This window comes from Schistocerca cancellata, chromosome 3 (genome assembly GCF_023864275.1).
Source record: "Schistocerca cancellata isolate TAMUIC-IGC-003103 chromosome 3, iqSchCanc2.1, whole genome shotgun sequence".
Lineage (NCBI taxonomy): Eukaryota > Metazoa > Arthropoda > Insecta > Orthoptera > Acrididae > Schistocerca > Schistocerca cancellata.
In genome coordinates this window covers 192,948,376-192,971,154 of record NC_064628.1, presented here as the reverse complement: position 1 = coordinate 192,971,154, position 22,779 = coordinate 192,948,376, and the positions used below count along the sequence as shown (strand labels likewise).

The following is a 22,779-nucleotide window of genomic DNA, read 5'->3' as shown; positions in this document are numbered from 1 at the left end:
AAGTGGTGAAGTTGGGTTATTTGTGGCCGCTCTGCTTCTAATAGAGAATCTTATCTCTTACATATCTTTTGCATACCCACCGATGTTCAGCTCTTCCGCGAAGTTATAGTGACATCCGATTATATCTTTTGTGAGTGTAACGTTCTTGTCACGTAGTGTGTATGAATGTAATAAAGCCACTGACACGAGGACATTTGCTAGAAAACGTTCCAAAACGGAGGAATCTTCACAGTACAATACAGAAAGTATGCATGGAGTTGTAGGCCTTAATGGTTAGACGACGTGTAACTGACACTCGGTATAAATGCTGATACTTCAAAGAACATTCACTAACTCAGGAGCACGGCATCCACGTCGTTATTTGGTTCAATACCCTTCATGGTGTACTTTAATTTTGTTTTTCCATTTAGTACCAGCGGCATGGGAACTATAAAGTAACCGTGCTCCATCGATGCTTGCGAAGAGTTTCCTCTTAAGTGAAACGATACTGAATGTCGCCCGTTGTATTGAGCTGTCATTTGATAGATGTCTAACAGGAACGAAACCAAGACCATTAAAAAAAAATACATTGAAAAACTGTCCATGTGGAATATGTTCTGATCTACAAAACATCGCGGGACTCACAGCGCAATATAAAAGTCAGGAAACTTTTTGCTGCTGTAATGCCAATATTCTGGAAATACAACTAGCAACTGGATTCCAGAAAATCATTCGCTCCACATAGAATGATGCGTTCATACACGAATAGCATAGGGTACACTAAGATAATGCGGAGTGCAGTCGATTTCCTGTGACACGAGAGAAACAAAGGCGTGCAGCATCACTCATATGCGAAAACCTGTAAGTAATTTTGAGCCTATAGATTTGTAGGTCACAACAGGCTGATGAAATTTCGTCCTCTGCCTCACCTCTGCAATGAAGAAAATCCACCCGTGTTGCATAAGGCGTAATATCGGAGGACAGATGCTCACCGGGAGGTGCAGTCGTGTTAGTGCAGTTGATTTCCAGGGAAGAGCACGTTATTAAAATTTCCTCCTTGCGTATGCCACGAGATACTCGATCAAGAATTCCTTATATCGTACAGCTCATCGGAAACCACTCAGCTCCGTACTCCGTAGCGTACCAATGTGAGCTGCGCCGCATCGAAATTCCAATACGTCCGGAGTGCTGCGCCGGTTTCGTTACGAGTACAGCGAACTGACTATTTTATGTTCGAAGGACTGCTAGCGTAAGGCACAATGACTTGCTAACGACTGCTGATGATAACGTGACAGGCTACAGTATTTCACTGTTGTGAATGTGCAATGCAGTAATGACAAGATCCCCGGCAACCACAAAAAACATCGCGCATATACATAGTAAGTCGTGTGAAGACGATACGAATACGACTAGCAAACAAGACTTGCTAGTATGAGGTAGGTGCCTGCAGTATTCTGCCTGGGCTCTCCTTTCAAGTACAGTGGATCTACTAGCAATTTCCGAGTTTTAGCAAAGACGACGATGTAGCAGACATTAGAAGGCGTAGACATATCAATCTTATTGGCATATTAGAACAATGTGCTGACCCGAAAGAAGTATATCGTCTTTATAGTCATTTCTAGACTTGTACACATTCCAGGCTTTACTCTGTAGGTCACACTGAGAGGCAGTACTGAAAAGAAAGTCAGCACCAGAAACGCTATACAAAGTCCAGTGACATAAATGTCACCACCGACTTCGTTACTCACAGGCGGCAGGTAGCAACAGTTGCAATGGAGGGTACGTTAAGCGTGTCAGGATGACGCGGAAAATAGTGCAGTCGTTGACGTAATGCAGAAATCCAGAAGAGCATGATCATTGGCTTTCAGGCCGAGGGTGGAATCACTGCCGATATGGCGAAGTTTGTAGACTGTTCGCGTGCCGCCGTGTTTATAGTATATCAAGCATGGTATCCAAAAACAGCGACGAACAAACGTGACGCACCACGGGTCGTAGATGACAGTGGTGAACCACGGCTGCGTGTATATGCACGGGCACAGAGACGTGCAGCTGGTGAGCAACTGGCCACCCAGATGAGTTGGAGCCTGAAACACCGTCACCTTAACGACCGTTCAGCGAACAGGGCTGCATATGGACTCCGCAGCAGGCTCCTGGCTCATGCACTCAGGATAACCGCATTTCACCGGTGACGGAGGCTGCGATTTGCAGGGGAGAACCGCAACTCAGGCTACTCTCAGTAGCGACAGGTGGCCTTTTCAGATGAATCAAGTTTTATGCTCAGTCGGAAAAGTGGCTGTTCGCGTGTGTGGCATGAGATGTCTGAAAGCAAACATTCTGAACATTCGTCGGAAGGGTCCAGGGCGGAGGAGGGAGGCATATGGTGTGAGGAATGTTTTCGTCGCATTTCCTTGGTTATCTAATCATTCTGTAAGGCACAATAGATCAATGTAAGTGTGCATCTATCCTAGGCGACCATACGCAGACATTTGACTTACGGTCTCATTAATGTAACTGGACAGTGTATTACTTTCTTTGTTTAAGAGTCCACTCACAGCAGCACTTGCTCTCGCTAGGTACACTGCAGCAGACTCTTCATACATCTCTCGTTACAATGGGTACTGCCTGCTTCACGGTGTCTACATACTCGGAGGTCCAAACAACGCGTTTCTCCTACAAAGACACAACCTAGCACTCTAAATGTCGCATTTCCTCGGCTGGGTACTGTCCTGTTGGTTATCATAGAGTAGCGGGATATTCTCGCTGTTTTCTTTATGCGATGGTCGCTGCAAATATGGCGGAAACGTTGCAGCATAATGTAACGAAATTTCTGCGTGAATCGAGTATATACGAATGTCAGACTTAAACAGCTTCTGACAATGAAAGGTGAGTGTCAGTTGTCCTCACTTTCGCACTGATGAGATGGGGAATGAGCAAAGTACGTTACTTCAGTCACTAGGCCGAAGATTTCGAGTTCAACATTTTGCTTCCATAGCAACGGTCGAAAGTTTCGCAGAATCTGCGCCGGCATGTTAAGTGTTTGTTACGTATAGCAATGCTACGGTATTTAATTATGCACCTACCCACATGGAGTTGTAGACTTTCACTGGCACTTCAGATCTACTGACGACCACAAACATTATGACCAGCTGTTAAATAGCATGTTGGTCCACCGTAGGAATTTAGTGTAGCGGAGATTGTACGTGACATGGATTAGACAAGTCACTTGTAGGTTTCCAGGGCTATGTCTAGACACTCTGTTCCCGTCAATTACCGGCCTGTGACTTTTGGGCGCGGAGCTGACGCCCGATGTCCTCCCAGTTGGGTTCCAAACCCTTCCAGATATTGTGAATTTGGTCGCTATGACATCAACGTGGGTTCACTATGTTGCCCTCAAGCAACTGTAACACGACTCTGTCTTTGTAACACAGACAGTTATCATGCTGGAATATGGGATAGCCGTCGGGTAACATACCATACTTGTAACGATACAGATGATCTGCAGTAATGTTCACGTAGCCCACAACTGTCTTGGTGACTTAGTTTACTACCACAGGTCCCACGAAAAGCAAAAGTGTCCCATAGCATATAACTATACGCACCGCATCTGGTGTTTCCAGCCGAGTGAGGTCGTCTGAATTGCTTTGCATTAGTTCAATGAGCCGAAAAATAAATAGTGATCATGAGCTGAACCACTCAGTTCCCTTAATATTTAGATCAGAAGCTTCACATATGCTTCAGAATACAGACTCACCGGTCCCCAGTAACTATTACCATAAACACTCGTTTTTGTGAGATCAGTATAAAGAAAAATAAATAAAATGATTCATAATTGAATCTTTACTTATACAAAGCCGCATGTAGACAAGGTACATGGCATTTTGACCCATGATTATCTTAATATACCTCCCTACCTGTTTTGTGGCCTTATATTATGAAGAATGTACATAGAAATCAGAGCTGCGTCAAACCTGAACGTATGAAAAATATTTTACGTTCCTAAAATTTTGAGGATGCGATCAATAACCGCACAGTGCTACCGGCGCACGCAAAGACGCCGCCGTAAGAATGGCAGGAATTCCAATGCGGCAGTTATGAGTTCCGTGGGATTCCTACAAGTTTTCCATCGTAGGAACGAGGTGAAAGTGTGCCAGGAGGAATTTCCCATTAAGAGGCAGCCAGCATCGAAAGTAGATAAACACGGGCAGATCAGGCTCTGACAAAAACTGGTTCTTGTATTTCATATGTAAGGGTATTTACCCTTGTTCTCGTTTCTCAATAGGCTGATATGTCACTTCCGAATGTATTGTTGTAAGTTCTGGTGACAGGTATGAAAATGCACTACTATCTACTTTGAGCACTTGAATATGCTTCAACCGTAACATAATATATAATTATCGCTCTGATCTGGAAATTACAGGGCGAGGCGATAGAGCCGTTAGCACAAGAGACTCCAATTCTGGAGTTGCGGAGATCAAAGTTCCTTTCCAGGTATTCTTCTGTCGGTTTTCCGTGGTCTCTCCAGATAAATTGATACGAATTCCGGGTTACTTCCTCTTAGAGGATTTCCTTCCCTATTCTCTGGGTTCGTGATGACCTGGTACACAACGAGACGAGGAGTTAAGCGCTAATCTTGTATCCCTGCAACCGTTATTGTTAACTAGGAACAAACTAACATGAATATGCATTCACAGATTAAAGCGTAAGATACAAAAATTGACAGGGAGCTAACAAATTGTAACATTCTAAATGAAACAGAACAATGCTGTCACACAATTGCCGAATGTTTTATTGTCCATTAAGTATTCTAATGTTGTCTACAATCCACTACTGCTGTGAAGCATGTTTTGCGTTATTTCTTTACATCTTCACAGACCTCTTACAGCAGACATACTGCTAATATTAATGAATGGCTTAGTGTTAATACCCATTTTTCTGCATTAATATTTCAGACCATTACTCAGAAATGTATTAAAATCTGTTACACCGTAGTTCACCTACTTACGGAAGAGATATTAACTGTTTTTCCTTATTTTAACTAAATCATTATTGATACATCTGCACAGGTCAACATAAGAAGGTAAGTGGTTCCACAGTGTTGTGGTACTGTGACAGAAACACCGGAGTTGAGTACTCCAGTACTGCTGCTACGCATCCATCTGACCCAAGTTACTCTGTATTAGAGAGATATCGCCCGTTAAAGAACTCCCAGATCAGAAACGAACATAATAAATAAATAACGTGTGACTAGGGCCTCCAGTCGGGTAGACCGTTCGCCGGGCAATTCTTTCCCTTTTACGCCACTTTGGCGACTTGCGCGTCAATGGGAACGAAATGATGATGATTAGGACAATACAACACAGTCGACGAGCGGAGAACATCTTCCCAGCTGGGAATCGAACCCGGGCCCTTAGGACTGAAATTCTGTCGCGCTGACCACTCAGCTACCGGGGGCGGACAGAAACGAAAATGAAATGCTGTATATTATAGTGTGAGTCAGTTATTTGTGCCGAAATATACGTCGAACACAAAGCCTGAATCACCTGTCACTGAATGACACAAGTAATCGTGGAACAGACATGCTCTTACTTCTCCCCAACTGTAGAACATGTTGCAAGTTGAACTGAGTCTGCACATTTAGCTTGCGCTGCAAGGAATCTGGGGTCACAGCCGGTGCGGAAAATACCACGAGTGGCAATTGTCCTGGACGAGCATACTATCTTAAAGTGCACAAACAGTTGTGGTTGTGGAAGGAGCGATAAAATCATACTGTCTAAGAAGCAAGATTAGAGACGGTGATTGAAGCGAGGAAGAGATCTGAAGTAGACTGGAATAAGGGAAACACTCTTTGTGGAATAATGGAGTTCGACAGATAACACACAGGGTTGTCAGAAACAGTCTGAAAAGCCTGAAGGATGTTGCTGTGTTTGTTGCGCTGACCAACCACTGTTATGAAAAAACTCATTGATATTAGCCGTTTACGAGTTCGTTGGCATTAAAGTCAGCCAATTAGTCCGTTGCCCGACCAATTTCAAACGGCCCGCCAGAAGTACTTAGTGTCAGTTGTTCTCATACCGCAGATGATAGAGCATGCGACAGCTCAGCTCGGGTTCGATCCTTGCTACCGCGCCATGTACAATATTTTTACTCCTCTCTCGTTCGGCTTTAAGAAGTTAAACTAAGGACACTTTTTCCGACACGGCCACTACCAGGCCGCTTGAATTTTTCGCGCGCAGCGGCCTGATTGGCTAACTTCAATGCTAAATAATTCTGAATTGGTGCAAGGTGTGAATTTGTTTTTCTTGACAATTATTTCCCAGCAAAATTTATCCTGTAATGGCCTTACAAGGTTTTCAGGCTTTCTCTGACACCTGTTCACTGGGAAGGAAAAGAAGAGGTCCCACCTACGTCCGAATCACAGCATTGGATGGAAGCGAATCGTAGACCATCGGAAACCCGGGAATAACGAAACTGAAATCACTTGAAATGTGGTGGTATCGATGAATGTTAAAAATCATGTGGTTAAAGACAGAACGAAATGAAGTAATACTAAACAGAAAAATTGAGGAAAAATATCTGTTGGAGCCGGTTTCCACATGTGTGATATTTTAATGGTACAGCTGCTTCAGTATCTAGCAGTTGCTGGTTATATACGTTGGTTGGAATTTAAATATTGGAAACACTGCTGTGAAGACACTTTTCAATGGAATTTACTATTGTCGCTGATAGCACACGTTGTTGACATACCTATCTTAGCTCCGAGCAAATGGACTCGTCCGTCCCATGCCACCGGCATGCGCACAATCGAGGGAAACACAGTCACCTGTGAGCGAGCGGTCTAACGTAACGGTGTCACCATGTTTTCGAAACAGGAACACGGCAGATCGTCAATGCACAGTATTACTGTTCGGTTTTGGAGCATCATCCGCGATCAGCTTTGCGAAAGAGGCGGCGACGCTTTCTCCGCAACCCAACCAACATTTTGCATGACAATGCGAGGGCGCATACAGCGCAAGCTATGGCTGCTCCGTTCGGTCGATGGGACTGGGAAATACTGTACCATCCACCATACTCCGTGTGCTTAAGTCCTTGAGACTTTGATTTGATTCCGAAGATGAAGGAACCACTTCCAGAGATTCGACAGGCAGTGGACCACTCCATTCGCACCATCAACAGAACAGGCTCTGCTAACGGTATACTACGCCTTCCACATCGCTGGCAACGGGTTCTACACAACGCTGGTGACTTCATTGAAGAACAGTAACAGCTACAAACATGTAACTCTTCTGTATCGGTTGTGAATAAATAGTTGCCACTGTTTACGTTCCAACTCTCGTATTTACATGGATGTGAGGAGACAACAAAGAAAATCGTGGAGGACAGAGTTAAATCAGACAAAAACAAGAATGAACGCTGGAAAATTACATATATGGAATACACTGCCCACGCCAAAATCATTAGTGTTAAAGACATTCAGAGACTTTTCGAGGTTTTTGATAGATTTCTTGTGTAGATAACACATTTTATCATACTGCGAGAAATTACGACTTCTACCACCTACAGGCATCGAAATAATTCAATAGTGAAGGTTGATGATTTGTACCGGACCGTGACTCAGATCTAGATGCTCCACTTTGGTCCACTTGTCTAGAACAGATGCCTCAATCGTCTCTGGCATCCTGACACGCTTCCCACGCAATCCAAATGCTCAACCTGTCACGCGCATTTAGTGCTCTCTTACATTTGCCTCACTAATCGTGTGGAACTTAACATCTGAGGTCATCGGTCCCCTAGACTTATTACTACTTAAACCTACCTAACCTAAGGACATCAGACACATCCATGCCCGAGGCAGGTTCGAACCTGAGACCGTAGCAGCAGAGTGGTTCCGGACTGAAGCGCCTAGAACCACTCGGCCACATCGGCCGGCAAACCATTTTTCTATACATTCTTTATTATTTCGTACTAGGAAGCCTTCTCCCCTTTGGGGTTTAATTTTCACCTACATACATCTTATTAAAGTAAAAACTTTAACTTCTCCTCTTAGCAAATAGAGCCCAGAAATAGACACAGCTGTTCTGCTTCGTTACAGCATATTGATGCCACAATCTGTAGGCCTTACGTTCTTGGAGAGAAATACGAAAACCTACTTACTCCAAGTTATCAAAACAAGTTTCATTTGGGTATGTCAAGATTCCTGGTCGATCAGATATTACTGTGGCGTCAGACATATGTGATGACTACTTGCTGCTTTATATAGATATAGCTGATCTCTGATCCCCTCTGTACAAAGTGGAAGAAAGAAAGAACAGGTTGCTATAGGATTAGATCAATGACGGCAATGAAAATCTATCATTTCTTTCTCAAAAGCATTGTATCGGCCTTCGCCTACAGTGTTGTAAGAAGGACCCAGAAAATATATTCCTCCACGGCCAGCGTGGTGTTTGGAATCCAGCTTCTTAGATTTATGACAACACTGTCTTAATCACTGCGCCACTCTGCCGGTAAGCAATGTGATTCGGGACTTTGTACACCAGAACATCACCTCTGATGCGCATTTCAGTATTAGGAGAACGATCTTCAAATGCAGAGGACTGTTTACTAGTTGTACCAACGTTAATTCACGCTCACCTGAAATCACACCCATCTCATATTTGATACATAGCTCTGAATCAATTTGCCATTGCTACTACCGCCCTGCTAAAAAGAATTAATTATCATTGATAGCAGATTAGAGTACTGAAGATCACTTACGATATAATTAACGATATTGTGGACATCACTAGATTTCCCACACAAATGTTTTGCTCTTTAAATAGCAACATGTCATTTCGAAAGTTACAGAATAGATCGCAACAAATGGCAGAACTAAATACTATTTAGTTTGGTATTACCCAATTTAAGACGTTCCAGTTCACAAAGCCTTTAGTCCGCTAACATTTACTGTTGTAAATCTAACCAAGTCAGGTAGATAAGTTGGCGAAAAAGAATTCCATCCAGTTGAAAAATACAGTTTTCTTTGCTGTACCGCCTCCAGTAGCTCTTTGCAAGGCTTCTTGTGGATACACTTTCATTTTTCTGCCTATGGTAAATAACTGTACAGAAATCGTCACTTCCCTCCTATGGTGGACAATCTAGCAATAATTTTTAGATGTTCTTTCTTTGAAAGCAAGTTCGTACACACGAAAAATACGCTACGAGGTACTACAGTGACATAGGTTACCGACACTTCCATCTTACCCATGCTTCGACAGGCCACACATTCCAGTAAGACGTAGCAGATTTCGTGATAGCGATCACAGTGGAACCTCTTCGGATACATTTTTCAGATTACTTGAGCGCTGCAAAGAAATAATCTTCATAGAGAATAAGAGAATAGCTAGGCTCTCGATGCATGGAGAAAAATTAAAAAAATCAGCTGCAAAGAGCAGAGGCAAGACTAAAATACTGACCACAGTAAAATTTCCCAGATCGATTCAACATTTATGAAAGAATATTTTGGCAATAATGGTAAGTGGTAAAATTTACTGTTACAGCTAACGTGGAACCAGCAAATGTAGAGACCCGAAAATCAATATCAATGCTTGTTTCAGAGTTATTGCTTTGAACAAACTCTGAAAGAAGTCTCATTAGAAACATAAAATAGTCCTTATCACCCCAAATTTCTGACGTTCTGTCTGGAACCGCGCAACCACTACGGTCGCAGGTTCGAATCCTGCCTCGGGCATGGATGTGTGTGTTGTCCTTAGGGTAGTTAGGTTTAAGTATTCTACGTTCTAGGGAACTGATGATATCAGCTGTTAAGCCTCATAGTGCTCAGAGCCATTTCTGACGTTCTAGTTCTGGAACCTTTAAAGGGGACGTCATCAGGAGCATGGAAATGATGTTTGTGGATGTTGGACGGAAATGGGTTGGGTTGGGTTGTTTTGGGGAGGAGACCAGACAGCGAGGTCATCGGTCTCATTGGATTAGGGAAGGACGGGGAAGGAAGTCGGCCGTGCCCTTTCAAAGGAACCATCCCGGCATTTGCCTAGAGCGATTTAGGGAAATCACGGAAAACCTAAATCAGGATGGCCGGACGCGGGGTTGAACCGTCGTCCTCCCGAATGCGAGTCCAGCGTGCTAGCCACTGCGCCACCTCGTTCGGTGACAGAAATGGAATTAAAACTTCCGGCTCAGTAAAACTGTCTGGAGAAACAGCAGTCGATCGTGGACCTCCCGCGGTCTGTGCTCTCACATAATGAGCAATGTGGTTTCGAGACTGTCACATAGTTTTAATCGGACAGCAGGTTCCAAAACAGCACAATCTGTTACAGCGTTATAGACTAGATCTAGAAGTAACATTAATAATAAAATAATAATAAGCCAATTAATTTCATTGATTTATTTGTTTCATATCAAACAACTCGGAAAAGTTTGGACGAAAGCAGTCCTATGGACAGTATGAAATTCCCCTCCGGCAAATTCCATTTCTAGAAATGAAAAGTGACTGCATCAATTACTAACGTCATTGAATCCATTCATTACTTATTTCACTCAATTTTAACTCACCGCAATGCTACAAAAGTTCCCTGCAGTTACATATCCATAAAAAAGAGAGCAAATAGAATTATGACGTACGCGAAACGTCCGAAGTATCAGCTCTGGACGAAAGATCAGTTAGTGATATTCAGTGTAAGAAAATACACCCGAATGCTCTAAAATTGCTGATTAATAATCAGGGAATGCCACAAGGAGAACTATTTAGACATTACCACCCCCCCCCCACCCCCCGTTGATCAAGGAGATACCATCTATATTTTTTTAATGAGGAAAGAAATAAAAGTCAGTATTTTAAGAAAGGCGAAACCACAGTTTTTACTTCCCCGACGGCAGGTGGCTTTACCGTACGGTTAAATGATGATGACATTCTCTTGCGTAAAATATTCTGAATGTAAAACAGCCTCCCATTAGGAAACGCGGTCGGGAAAGACCCGGGAGAATGTCGTCATCAGATAAAACAAAACACACATTTTGAGTCGGAGTGTGGAATGCTACACGCTGTAGTACTGAGGTAGGTAGGTTACAGAATTTAAAACTGGAAATGGGTAGGTTGAAGCCGAATGTAATGGGTAGCAGGAAGATCAGGGCTTTCGGTCACTTGGATACAGAGCCATAAACGAAAATTATATAGTGATAATGCAGGAGTAGGCCTAATAATGTATAAGGAAATAGAAAAGCATAGGAGCTATTATCAACAGCGTCGTGAACGCGTTATCATAGCCAAGACTGGCATTCAGGCAGTACCCTTGACAGTAGCAAAATTTTGTGCTAAATATATCCAGAAACAGTGAAGCTATTGAAATAATGTATGAAACAATATCTTCGTTGACTCTTCTGTAAACGAACGCACTTAGTTTTTTTTTCCGAATCACACCGTGATGCAGAACGTCTCCCTTTTAGAGTCCCTAACTAGAGCAAGTAGAGCTACCTCCTTTGTTTGTGGATTAATGATGCTGAGAGTTCTCTTAATGAATATCAGTCTCTCATCTGCCTTACTTGTGATTAGTTTTACGGGGTTACTCCATTTTAAATCCCTCCGTACGCATATGGACGAGACTGTTTCCTGTGAGTATCCTGCAACCCTGTAATCATAGAATTTCTGCCTATTTATTCGCCATACATTACATTTATGTGTGTTGAGGGAGAACAGCCAGTCCTTGCAGTCGATCCCTTGTAGGCATTTCTGCATTTTGAAGTAGTTTTCTAGCCTCACGACTTCTCGGTATACAACAGTATCATCGGCGAAATGCCTCACCCAACTTCCGATGTTATCCTATAGACCATTACCGTATATTGAGAAAATTAATAGTCATGTAACAGTCCCTTCGGATGGCCTGAAGTTATATTTACGTCTGAATGTTTCTCTCCTGTGAAAATCGAAAACTGTGTCTTGTTTGCAGGAAGATCTCCAGTGCCGGCCGTTGTGGTCGAGTGGTTCTAGGCGCTTCAGTCCGAAACCGTGCTTCTGCTACAGTCGCAGTTTCGAATTCTGCCTCGGGCATGGATGTGTGTGACGTCCTTAGGTTAGTTACGCTTAAGTAGTTCTATGTCTATGGGACTGATGACCTCAGATGTTAAGTCCCATTGTGCTTAGAGACTTTTGAACCAGTTAGATCTCCAGTCTAATCATGCAGCTGACCTCACATTCATTAGGTGATGGTGCGAAACTGTACAGAATACCTTCCCGAAGGAACACAACATTATCCTGATTTCCTGGGTCTTGTGGGCGAACACAGAGAGCTCAGTTTCACGTGATCTCTGTTTCCCGAAGCGTTGTTGATTCGTACACGTCATAGTAATCGAGCATTATATAGGTTCCAAAATTCTACAACAGACTACAGCTTTTTGCGTCTGTTTGACGACCCAAATGAAAATTGACAGGAACGCTTCACTTCTCCAGCGACCTACTGTACAGAGGTGCTACAGGAGGAGCATGTTATTTCGCGTAATGTATGTAAATTCGTTTTGGTATCCCATTAGGTATAGTGGGTTTACCCCTGTTGAGCAAGTTTAGATACTTTGCTATCGCATAGTTACTACCGATTTTCACAGGAGAGAAACATTCAGACGTAAATATAACTTCAGGCCATCCGAAGGGACTGTTACACGACAGTTAATTTTCTCAATATACGGTAATGGTCTACAGGATAACATCGGAAGTTGGGTGAGGCATTTCGCCGATGATACTGTTGTATACCGAGAAGTCGTGAGGCTAAAAACTACTTCAAAATGCAGGAATGCCTACAAGGGATCGACTGCAAGGATTGGCTGTTCTCCCTCAACACACAGAAATGTAATACTTTAAAGGAGGGACCACAGTACTGCCTTCCACAGCGAAACGGTTTCGAAGAAAGAATTCGGAATTTCCATTTTCTCTCACTTTCTTCCTCTTGTTCAATGTCATTATGGTTGTAAACTGTCTGGACAGATGGCGATACATTTACTTACTTAAATGGGACCAAAACTTCTTACGATTTTCTGTCTAGTCAGTAGATAGAATCTTACTTCCGAATTCACAGAATGCTTCACGAATTGCTCTGCTTACACCAATTTTGGTATCATTAGTTATTGCTCTTTTGTGGCGTTTTGCTACGTTTCAGCACGCAGTAAAGCCCTCTTTTATTTTGTAAGAGCTTTCCAACAAGGCTGTAGAACCACGACGAATCTTTCTCATCCGTAACAACTTCGCTCTGCACTTAGCTGCCTAAGGCGTTTTGTAAATTACTCTTAAACTTTATCGACTGGTGCTCGATATTTTCGACCCTGGAGATAATTTCTCATGTTAACAGCTGCAGTTATCTATAAAACGCCTTTATCCTCGCAGTTGCTAAGCAGATATAGCTTCCTACCTTTTTTACATTCTTATTCGCGGCCGTACTCAGGTATGGCTGTAAAGGCCTTAAGATCACAGATCCACTCATTTACGTTTACTGAATCGAAAAGTTTCAACTTGACATAATATGCTACCTTGAATAATCTGTTTGCCGATTTGTTCACCACAGTAATTCCTAGATAAGGCTTTTGTAGCAATTTTCATGATATCCTGCCTCACTTTCGCATTAATGATCGGAGTTTCACATATCTACAGCTGGTACGTTTAAATCTTCACCTAATATTGTAAGTTTTATAACAGTAATAGCCAGGAAATTAATGCTAGTAGGTTTCAGTGATTGCCATGAGACATGCACACTGTTCTTGAACCGAAGCGGATCATGGAGAAGAGGGGAAAGGAATCCAAGCAGTCGTTTGGTTTTCATAGATTTTTGAGGGATCATAGGACACAGTGCCCTTAACGCTATTGTTCGGTTTGCTGTGGTCAGGGGAACTGCCAAAACTTTATGTAAGAAGTGTCGTAAACCTCTACAAGTCAGCATAATGTGTCATTAAACTAGGGAAACAAATTTCTAGAGAGTCCTTCAGAACAACTAAAGGACCGCATCAAGTATGCTGTCTGTCTCTTAAATTTTTAAGATGTATCTACAAAAGGCTCTGGATATGTGGTGTAAAAAGGGCATGGGCATAGTGACTGAAGTAAGGAACCAGTGTATGTACACATTTTTCTATGCTGATGACCAGGTCGCTACAGCAAACGATGTAGGAGATATATTTTTACATACTTAGAAAGTTATTGGAGGAGTATAAAAAGTGGGTATGAAAATTAATTTTTGGAAGACGAAATATCTATGTTGTGGAGAAGAGGGAAGTAACCTGGTCAATGGCAGACATCTTATTAAAGTGTGTGACGAGATTAGTGTCATATCAATTGATGGAAGAAGACAGAGATATCAAACAGAGGGTCAGGAAAGGAAGGGCGGCTATCTAAAAATGAAACCACGTTGTTTGATCCTCAAAAACGAGTTTAAGAGTTAAAATTCATTTATGCAAATCAACTGTTGTGCCAATAGCGATCTATGGGACTAAGTTCAGGGAACTAACAGAAATAAATACAAAGAGACTTAGAGTTTAGATATGGACCACTTGAGAAGAACCCGTGGAATTCCCTATTTGACCACGTAAGAAATGAGGAAACAAGAGAAAGGACACAGTTGTAGGGGCCCCGTTACAGGGAATGAAAGTTTATTTCTGTATCTGGTTATGCCTCACAACCCAATATCTGATTCTTTACTATCCGTTTATATTCTTTGAAGTTGCGTTTATCTATTTTGTAATGTGATTGTGTGCTCGAAACGTGTAGCGCTGCAGACGTGTTCGCTGCGTGCTTGGCGTCGAGCAGGACGCAACTCACCACCAATAGAGGAAGAAGGAGAGGAACGGCACTGAGGTGGCGAGCGCCAGCTGGCGCCAGTCGCGCACCAAGTACACCACGGCAGACAGCAGCACCAGTCCGAAGGAGTACGCGATGTTGCTCATTATCGTCATCGTTGTGCGCTTCTCCGGGCCCACCAACTCGATCGCTGAAACATCGACAAGCAAATAGATGAGAAATGGATCTGTGTTGTCCACTACGATTTGATTTTGGAAATGCTGGCTGGTCAACAGGAATTAAATTTCCGGTGATAAGCCAAAAGGAATTAACATCAGAACACGTTGGCTATGCGTGAACGAGATGTAGAGTTAGTAACTGAGTCTTCTTCCTCTTAGAGCGTCGATGACATGCATTTCATGTAGTTGAACGGCTGCTGAACTTGTCGATACCAGACCTCTTCAGTCACGATGCCAGAAGAGATGGTATAATCGGGACGGTGAAAGAAGTTCAAATGGTTCAAATGGCTCTGAGCACTATGGGACTCAACATCTATGGTCATCAGGCCCATAGAACTTAGAACTACTTAAACCTAACTAACCTAAGGACAGCATACAACACCCAGTCATCACGAGGCAGAGAAAATCCCTGACCCCGCCGGGAAACGAACCCGGGAACCCGGGCGTGGTGAAAGAAGTGACTCATCGTCTGCTTATCAGCAGACGCACATCTAGGCTAGAGCAAAGACTATTTTAAAATGGCTGTTTTACTTCGGCCAATTACCACATGAAGACTATTAACTGACCTCAGTGTCGGCTATGACACACTATCTCCTGGGGTAGCTCCTCTTTTACTGTTATGCAATCATGTTTAGCTCTGTACTGTCAGCGCTGAAGTCTGTCTTTTGGCTTTGACTTCACTAAGGGAGTGGTATTTGAGATAATGCTTTTCGTTGTTTGCCTGTTATAAGGGTCAAGTGTACAACTGATGTTGAGAAGCTGTGAAGCAACCAACGAGTCAATTTACGGGATATATAAATTGTATGTGGAATAAGATATTCTAGACCCGGGCTCGAAACCAGCCGCGGCTTCAGTTTTGATTAATAGTCAACACTGGCGGCCGAGGACTTCCGGCATAAGAAGTCACCCTCATTCAGCCAAAGAACAAATCAAAGGACGGAGGAGCGGACAAAGGTTCAGGGCATGCTCTTGTCCTTAGGGTAAGGAACTGCCGTAAAGGAGGAAGAATCAATGGAAACCACTGCACTGAAGACAAAGGACATGTATCCACTCGACATGTGACCCGAAATAAAGTCACAATGATCTTCCCATTGGCAAAAGGTTCCTGAATAGTCCCCCATTCGGATCTCCGAGAGGAGACTGCCAAGGGGGGGGGGGGGGATTATGAGAAAAAGATTGAATAACCAACGAAAGGATAACGTTCTACGAGTCGAGGTGTGGAATGCCAGAAGTGCTAGAGAAGGTAGAAAAACCTGGAAAGGGAAATGCAAAGGCTCTACTTAGATTTAGTAGGGGTCGCTGAAGTGAAAGGGAAAGAAGTATTTCTGGTCAGGTGATTATAGGGTAATATCAACATCAGCAAAAAATGGTGTAACAAGAATAGACTTATTTATAAATAGGGAGGTAGGGCAGAGAGTGTGTTACTGTGAACAGTTCAGCGATTTTATGTTCTTTCCAGACTCGACTACAAACCAACACCAAAAACAATAGTTCAGGTATACATGAATACGTCCAAAGCTGGAGATGAAGAGACAGAGAAAGTATATGAAGATAGGGAAAGTATAACACAGCACATAAAGGCAGACGACAATCCAATAGTCATGGAGGATTGGAATGCTGTTGTAGGGGTGGGAGTAGGATCAGAGGTTACAGGAGAATGAATGCTTGGGGAAACGAATGAGAAAGAAGATAAACGAATTGAGTTCTGCAATAAATTTCAGCTAGTAAAAGAGAATACTTTGTTCAAGAATCACAAGAGAAGGAGGGAAATTTGGCAAAGACTGGGTGACACGGGAAGGTTTCAGTTAGATACCAGATACTGAATTGTAGGACGTACCCTGGAGCAGATCTAGACACAGAGCCCAATGTAATAGTGATGAAGAATAGGCTAAAGATTAAGAGATTAGTCAGGAACAATCAGTACGCAAAAAAGGTCGAATATGGAAGTACTAAGGAATGACGAGATACGCTTGAATATGTCTAAGGCTGTAGATAAAGCTATAAGTAATCGCTCAGGAGGCAGTACAGTTGAAGACGAATGGACATGCCTAAAATGGGTCATTACAGAAGTCTGAAAGAAAAACATACGTACAAAGAAGTTAACTGTCAATGGGAATAGCGGAAAGGTCGGGGAAGAAGGCCAGTATTCACTCTGTCTGCTTGCCGGGGGGTCACATCCGAGATGTGGAGGAGGCACTGCCAGCGGCGATAGAGAGCACTGGGTGGACCCGACTGCAAATTGTTGCTCATGTCGGCACCAGTGACTCCTGCCGTCTGGGTTCAGAGTTCATCCTCAGTTCGTACAGGCGGCTGGTGGAATTGGTGAAGGCGGAAAGCCTCGCTTGCGGGGTGGAATCAGAGCTAACTATTTGTAGTATCGTTCCCAGAACCGATCGCGGTCCTCTGGTTTGGAGCAGAGTGGAAGGCTTAAACCAGAGGCTCAGACGATTCTGCGGAGATGTGGGGTGCAAATTTCTCGACATCCGCTATCGGGTGGAGAAATGTAGGATCCCCCTGAATAGGTCAGGTCATGGTCCGACATGGACCTCTTGCCCGCTCCCGACCAAGTGTCGTCTTCGCCCGTCGGGTGCCCCGGCCCGATGGAGGTCGACCCTTCGGCCCCTCCTGTCTCTCTACGGGCGCATACACCGCATGTTGGCGTGCATCCTGAAGCAGGTTTTCAGGCGTTTCCTAGCTCCCCTCGGACCGAATGGCAGGGTGCTGGTGGCACAGCCTCGCCTGTTGTTAGGCTCCCCACCTCGTCGCATACGCCAACATGGGATCCTCTCCACGGGGGGCGGAAGCCTTATGCCACAACCGTCCGCCGATTTGCGGTGGAGAAATGTGGTGTCACCGCCAGACACCACACTTGCTAGGCGGTAGCCTTTAAATCGGCCGCGGTCCGTTAGTATACGACGGACCCGCGTGTCACCACTATCAGTGATTGCAGACCGAGCGCCGCCACACGGCAGGTCTAGAGAGACTTTCTAGCACTCGCCCCAGTTGTACAGCCGACTTTGCTAGCGATGGTTCACTGGCAAATTAAGCCCTCATTTGCCGAGACGATAGTTAGCATAGCCTTCAGCTACGCCATTTGCTACGACCTAGCAAGGCACCATTACCAGTTACTATTGATGCTGTAAAACATGTACCGTCAAGAGCGATGTTCATCAATTATGGATTAAAGTTAATTATTCCAGCAGCTACGTACTATTTTTGCTAGTTTCAATTCATTGACCTATTCCCGACCTCACGCCAACCTGCGTGAGCTAAAACGCGTGCCTTTCGACTTCCTGTCATAGTGGGTTGGCTGTCTTGCCAATCCACAACAGTAATAGTAAACTGCAGGAGCGTCTATAGAAAGGTCCCAGAACTGCTCTCATTAATAAACGGTCACAACGCCCATATAGTACTAGGGACAGAAAGTTGGCTGAAACCAGACGTAAACAGTAATGAAATCCTAAACTCAGATTGGAATGTATACCGCAGAGACAGGCTCGACAGTGAACGGGGAGGCGTGCTTATAGCGAGAAGAAGTGCAATAGTATCGAAGGAAATAGACGGAGATCCGAAATGTGAAATAATTTGGGTGAAGGTCACGGATAAAGCAGGATCAGACATCCTAATTCGATGTCTCTATAGGCCCCCTGGCTCAGCAGCTGTTGTGGCTGAGCACCTGAAGGATAATTTGGAAAATATTTTGAGTAGATTTCCCCACCATGTTATAGTTGTGGATGGAGATTTTAATTTGCCGGATATAGACTGGGAGACTCAAACTTTCATAACGGGTGGCAGGGACAAAGAATCCAGAGAAATTTTTTTAAGTGCTTTATCTGAAAACTACCTTAAGCAATTAAACAGAGAACCGACTCGTGGCGATAACGTCTTAGACCTTCTGGTGACAAACAGGCCCGAACTATTTGAAACAGTTAACGCAGAACAGGGAATCAGCGATCATAAAGCGGTTACTGCATCGATGATGTCAGCCGTAAATAGAAATATTAAAAAAGGTAGGAAGATTTTTCTGTTTAACAAAAGTGACAAAAAGCAGATTACAGAGTACCTGACGGCTCAACACAAAAGTTTTGTCTCAAGTACAGATAGTGTTGAGGGTCAGTGGACAAAGTTCAAAACCGTCGTACAACATGCGTTAGATGAGTATGTGCCAAGCAAGATTGTAAGAGGTGGAAAAGAGCCACCGTGGTACAACAACCGAGTTAGGAAACTGCTGCGGAAGCAAAGGGATCTTCACAGCAAACATAAACATAGCCAAAGCCTTGCAGGCAAACAAAAATTACGCGAAGCGAAATGTAGTGTGAGGAGGGCTTTGCGAGAGGCGTTCAATGAATTCGAAAGTAAAGTTCTATGTACTGACTTGGCAGAAAATCCAAAGAAATTTTGGTCTTATGTCAAAGCGGTAAGTGGATAAAAACAAAATGTCCAGACACTCTGTGACTAAAATGGTACTGAAACACAGGATGACAGACTAAAGGCCGAAATACTAAATGTCTTTTTCCAAAGCTGTTACACAGAGGAAGACTGCACTGTAGTTCCTTCTCTAGATTGTGGCACAGATGACAGAATGGTAGATATCGAAATTGACAACAGAAGGATAGAGAAACAATTAAAATCGCTCAAAAGAGGAAAGGCCGTTGGACGTGATGGGATACCAGTTCGATTTTACACATAGTACGCGAAGGAACTTGCCGCCCTTCTTGCAGAGGTGTACCGTAGGTCTCTAGAAGAGCGTAGCGTTCCAAAGTATTGGAAAAGGGCACAGGTCATCCCCGTTTTCAAGAAGGGACGTCGAACAGATGTGCAGAACTATAGACCTATATCTCTAACGTCGATCAGTTGTAGAATTTTGGAACACGTATTATGTTCGAGTATAATGACTTTTCTGGAGACTAGAAATCTACTCTGTAGTAATCGGCATGGGTTTCGAAACAGACGGTCGTGTGAAACCCAGCTAGCGCTATTCGTCCACGAGACTCAGAGGGCCATAGACACAGGTTCACAGGTAGATGCCGTGTTTCTTGACTTCCGCAAGGAGTTCGATACAGTTCCCCACAGCCGTTTGATGAACAAAGTAAGAGCATATGGACTGTCATACCAATTTTGTGATTGGATTGAAGAGTCCCTAGATAACAGAACGCAGCATGTCATTCTCAGTGGAGAGAAGTCTTCCGAAGTAAGAGTGATTTCAGGTGTGCCGCAGGGGAGTGTCATACGACCGTTGCTATTCACAATATACATAAATGACCTTGTGGATGACATCGGAAGTTCACTGACGCTTTTTGCAGATGATGCTGTGGTATATCGAGAGGGTGTAACAATGGAAAATTGTACTGAAATGCAGGAGGATCTGCAGCGAATTGACGCATGGTGCAGGGAATGGCAACTGAATCTCAATGTGGACAAATGTAATGTGCTGCGAATACATAGAAAGATAGTTCCCTTATCATTTAGCTACAAAATAGCAGGTCAGCAACTGGAAGAATCCTAAGGAAATGCAATCCGAAAACAAAGGAAGTAGGTTACAGTACGCTTGTTCGCCCACTGCTTGACTACTGCTCAGCAGTGTTGGATCCGTGTCAGATAGGGTTGATAGAAGAGATAGAGAAGATCCAACGGAGAGCAGCGCGCTACGTTACAGGATTATTTAGCAATCGCGAAATCGTTACGGAGATGATAGATAAACTCCAGTGGAAGAATCTGCAGGAGATACGCTCAGTAGCTCAGTACGGGCTTTTGTTAAAGTTTCGAGAACAATACCTTCACCCAAGAGTCAAGCAGTAAATTGCTCCCTCCTACATATATCTCGCGAAGAGACCATGAGGATAAAACCAGAGAGATTAGAGCCCACGCAGAAGCATACCGACAATCCTTCTTTCCACGAACAATACGAGACTGGAATAGAAGGGACCCCGGTAGAGGTACTCAGGGTACCCTCCGCCACGCACCGTGAGTTGGCTTGCGGAGTATGGATGTAGATGTAGATGTAGAAACCATGGGTAATACAGGAAATACTTCAGCTGATCGATGTAAGAAGGAAGTACAAAAATGTTCGGGGAAATTTGGAAATCCAGAAATACAGGTCGTTGAGGAATGAAATAAATAGAAAGTGGAGGGAAGCTAAGACGAAATGGCTGCATGAGAAATGTGAAGAAATCGAAAAAGAAATGATTATCGGAATGACTGGTTCAGCATATAGGAAAGTCAAAACAACTTTCTGTGAAATTAAGAGCAAGGGTTGTAGTATTAAGAGTGCAACGGGAATTCCTCCATGCAGAGGAGAGAGCGGTTAGATGGAAAGAGTAAACTGAAGTAGTTTATAAGGGGGAAGATTTTTCTGATTTGACAGAAGAAGGAACAGAAGTCGATGTAGAAAAGTTAGGGACTCAAGTATTAGAAGCAGAACTTAAGAGATGTTTCGAGGACTTCAAATCAAATAAGGCAGAAGGGATACATAACATTCCATCAGAATTTTTGAAATCATTGGCGTAAATGGCAATAAAACGATTGTTCACGTTGTTGTGTAGGACGTATGAGTCTGGTGACATACCACCTGACTTTTGGAAACATATAGTCCACTCAGATCCAAAGACTGCTAGACCTGACAAGCGCGAGAATTAACGCTCAGTCAGCTTAATGGCTCATGCATGCAAGTTTCAGTCAAGAAGAATATACAGAAAAATGTAAAAGAAATTAAGGTTGTGTTAGATGACGATCAAGTTGGCTTTAGGAAAGGTAAAGGCAACAGAGAGGCCATTCTGACGTGGCGGCTGACAATGGCAGCAACACTACAGAAAAATCAAGAAACGTTCACAGAAACTGTACGCCTGGAAAAAGCGTTCCACAATGTAAAGTGGTGCAAGATGTTTCAAATTCTGAGAAAAATAGGGGTAAGCTAAAGGAAGAGACGGGTTAGTATACAATATGTACAAGAACCAAGAGGGAATAATAAAAGTGGGAGACCAAGAACGAAGTGCTCAGAATAAAAATGGTGTAAGACAGTGATGTAGTCTTTTACCTCTATTGTCCAACCTCTACATCAAAGAAGCAATGATGGAAATGAAAGAAAGGTCCAGGAGTGGAATTAAAATTCAAGATGAAAGCATATGAATGATACCAATTGCTCATTGACATTGCTATCCTGAGTGACCGTGGAGAAGAATAACATGGTCTGCGGAATGGAATGAACAATCTAATGAGTGGAGAACATGGATTGAGAGTAAATCGAAGAAGAACGAAAGTAATGGGGAGTAGCACAAATGAGCAGCGAGAAACTTAACATCGGGATTGATGGTCACGAAGTACATTAAGTTAAGGAATTCTACTACCTAGGCAGCAAAATAAGCAACGACGGAGGGAGCAAGGAGGACATCAAAAGCTGTCAAGCACTGGCGAAAATGGCATTCCTGGCCACAGAAGGCCACTAGTATGAAACATAGGCCTTAATTTGAGGAATAAATTTCTGAGATTGTACGTTTGGAGCACAGTTTTTATGATAGTGAAGCATGGACTGTGGGAAAACCGTTAGCGAAGAGAGTCAAAGCATTTGAGATGGGGTGCTACAGAAGAATCTTGAAAAGCAGGTGGGCTGATAAGGTAAGGAAAGAAGAGGATTTGTTCATAATCGGGGAAGAAAGGAACATGTGGAAAACACTGACAAGGAGAAGTGGCAGGTTGATTGGACATCTGTTAAGACATCAGTGAACGACTTCCATGGTACTAGAGGCAGGTGTAGAGGGCCAAAACTGTAGAGGAAGATCGATTAGAATACAATCAGCAAATAATTGCGGACGTCGTGTGCAA

The 22,779-nt window shown here is 43.4% G+C and overlaps 1 protein-coding gene across 1 annotated transcript in view; it reads right to left on the bottom strand.

Moving 5' to 3' along the window:
* LOC126176203 (beta-alanine transporter-like) overlaps positions 1 to 22,779 on the bottom strand; it is a 503,717-nt gene that overhangs the window by 192,110 nt on the left and 288,828 nt on the right. The window contains exon 6 of the mRNA XM_049923347.1: positions 14,765 to 14,933. Coding sequence (XP_049779304.1) covers positions 14,765 to 14,933 — 169 coding nt within the window. The remainder of the gene's footprint in view (positions 1 to 14,764; positions 14,934 to 22,779) is intronic.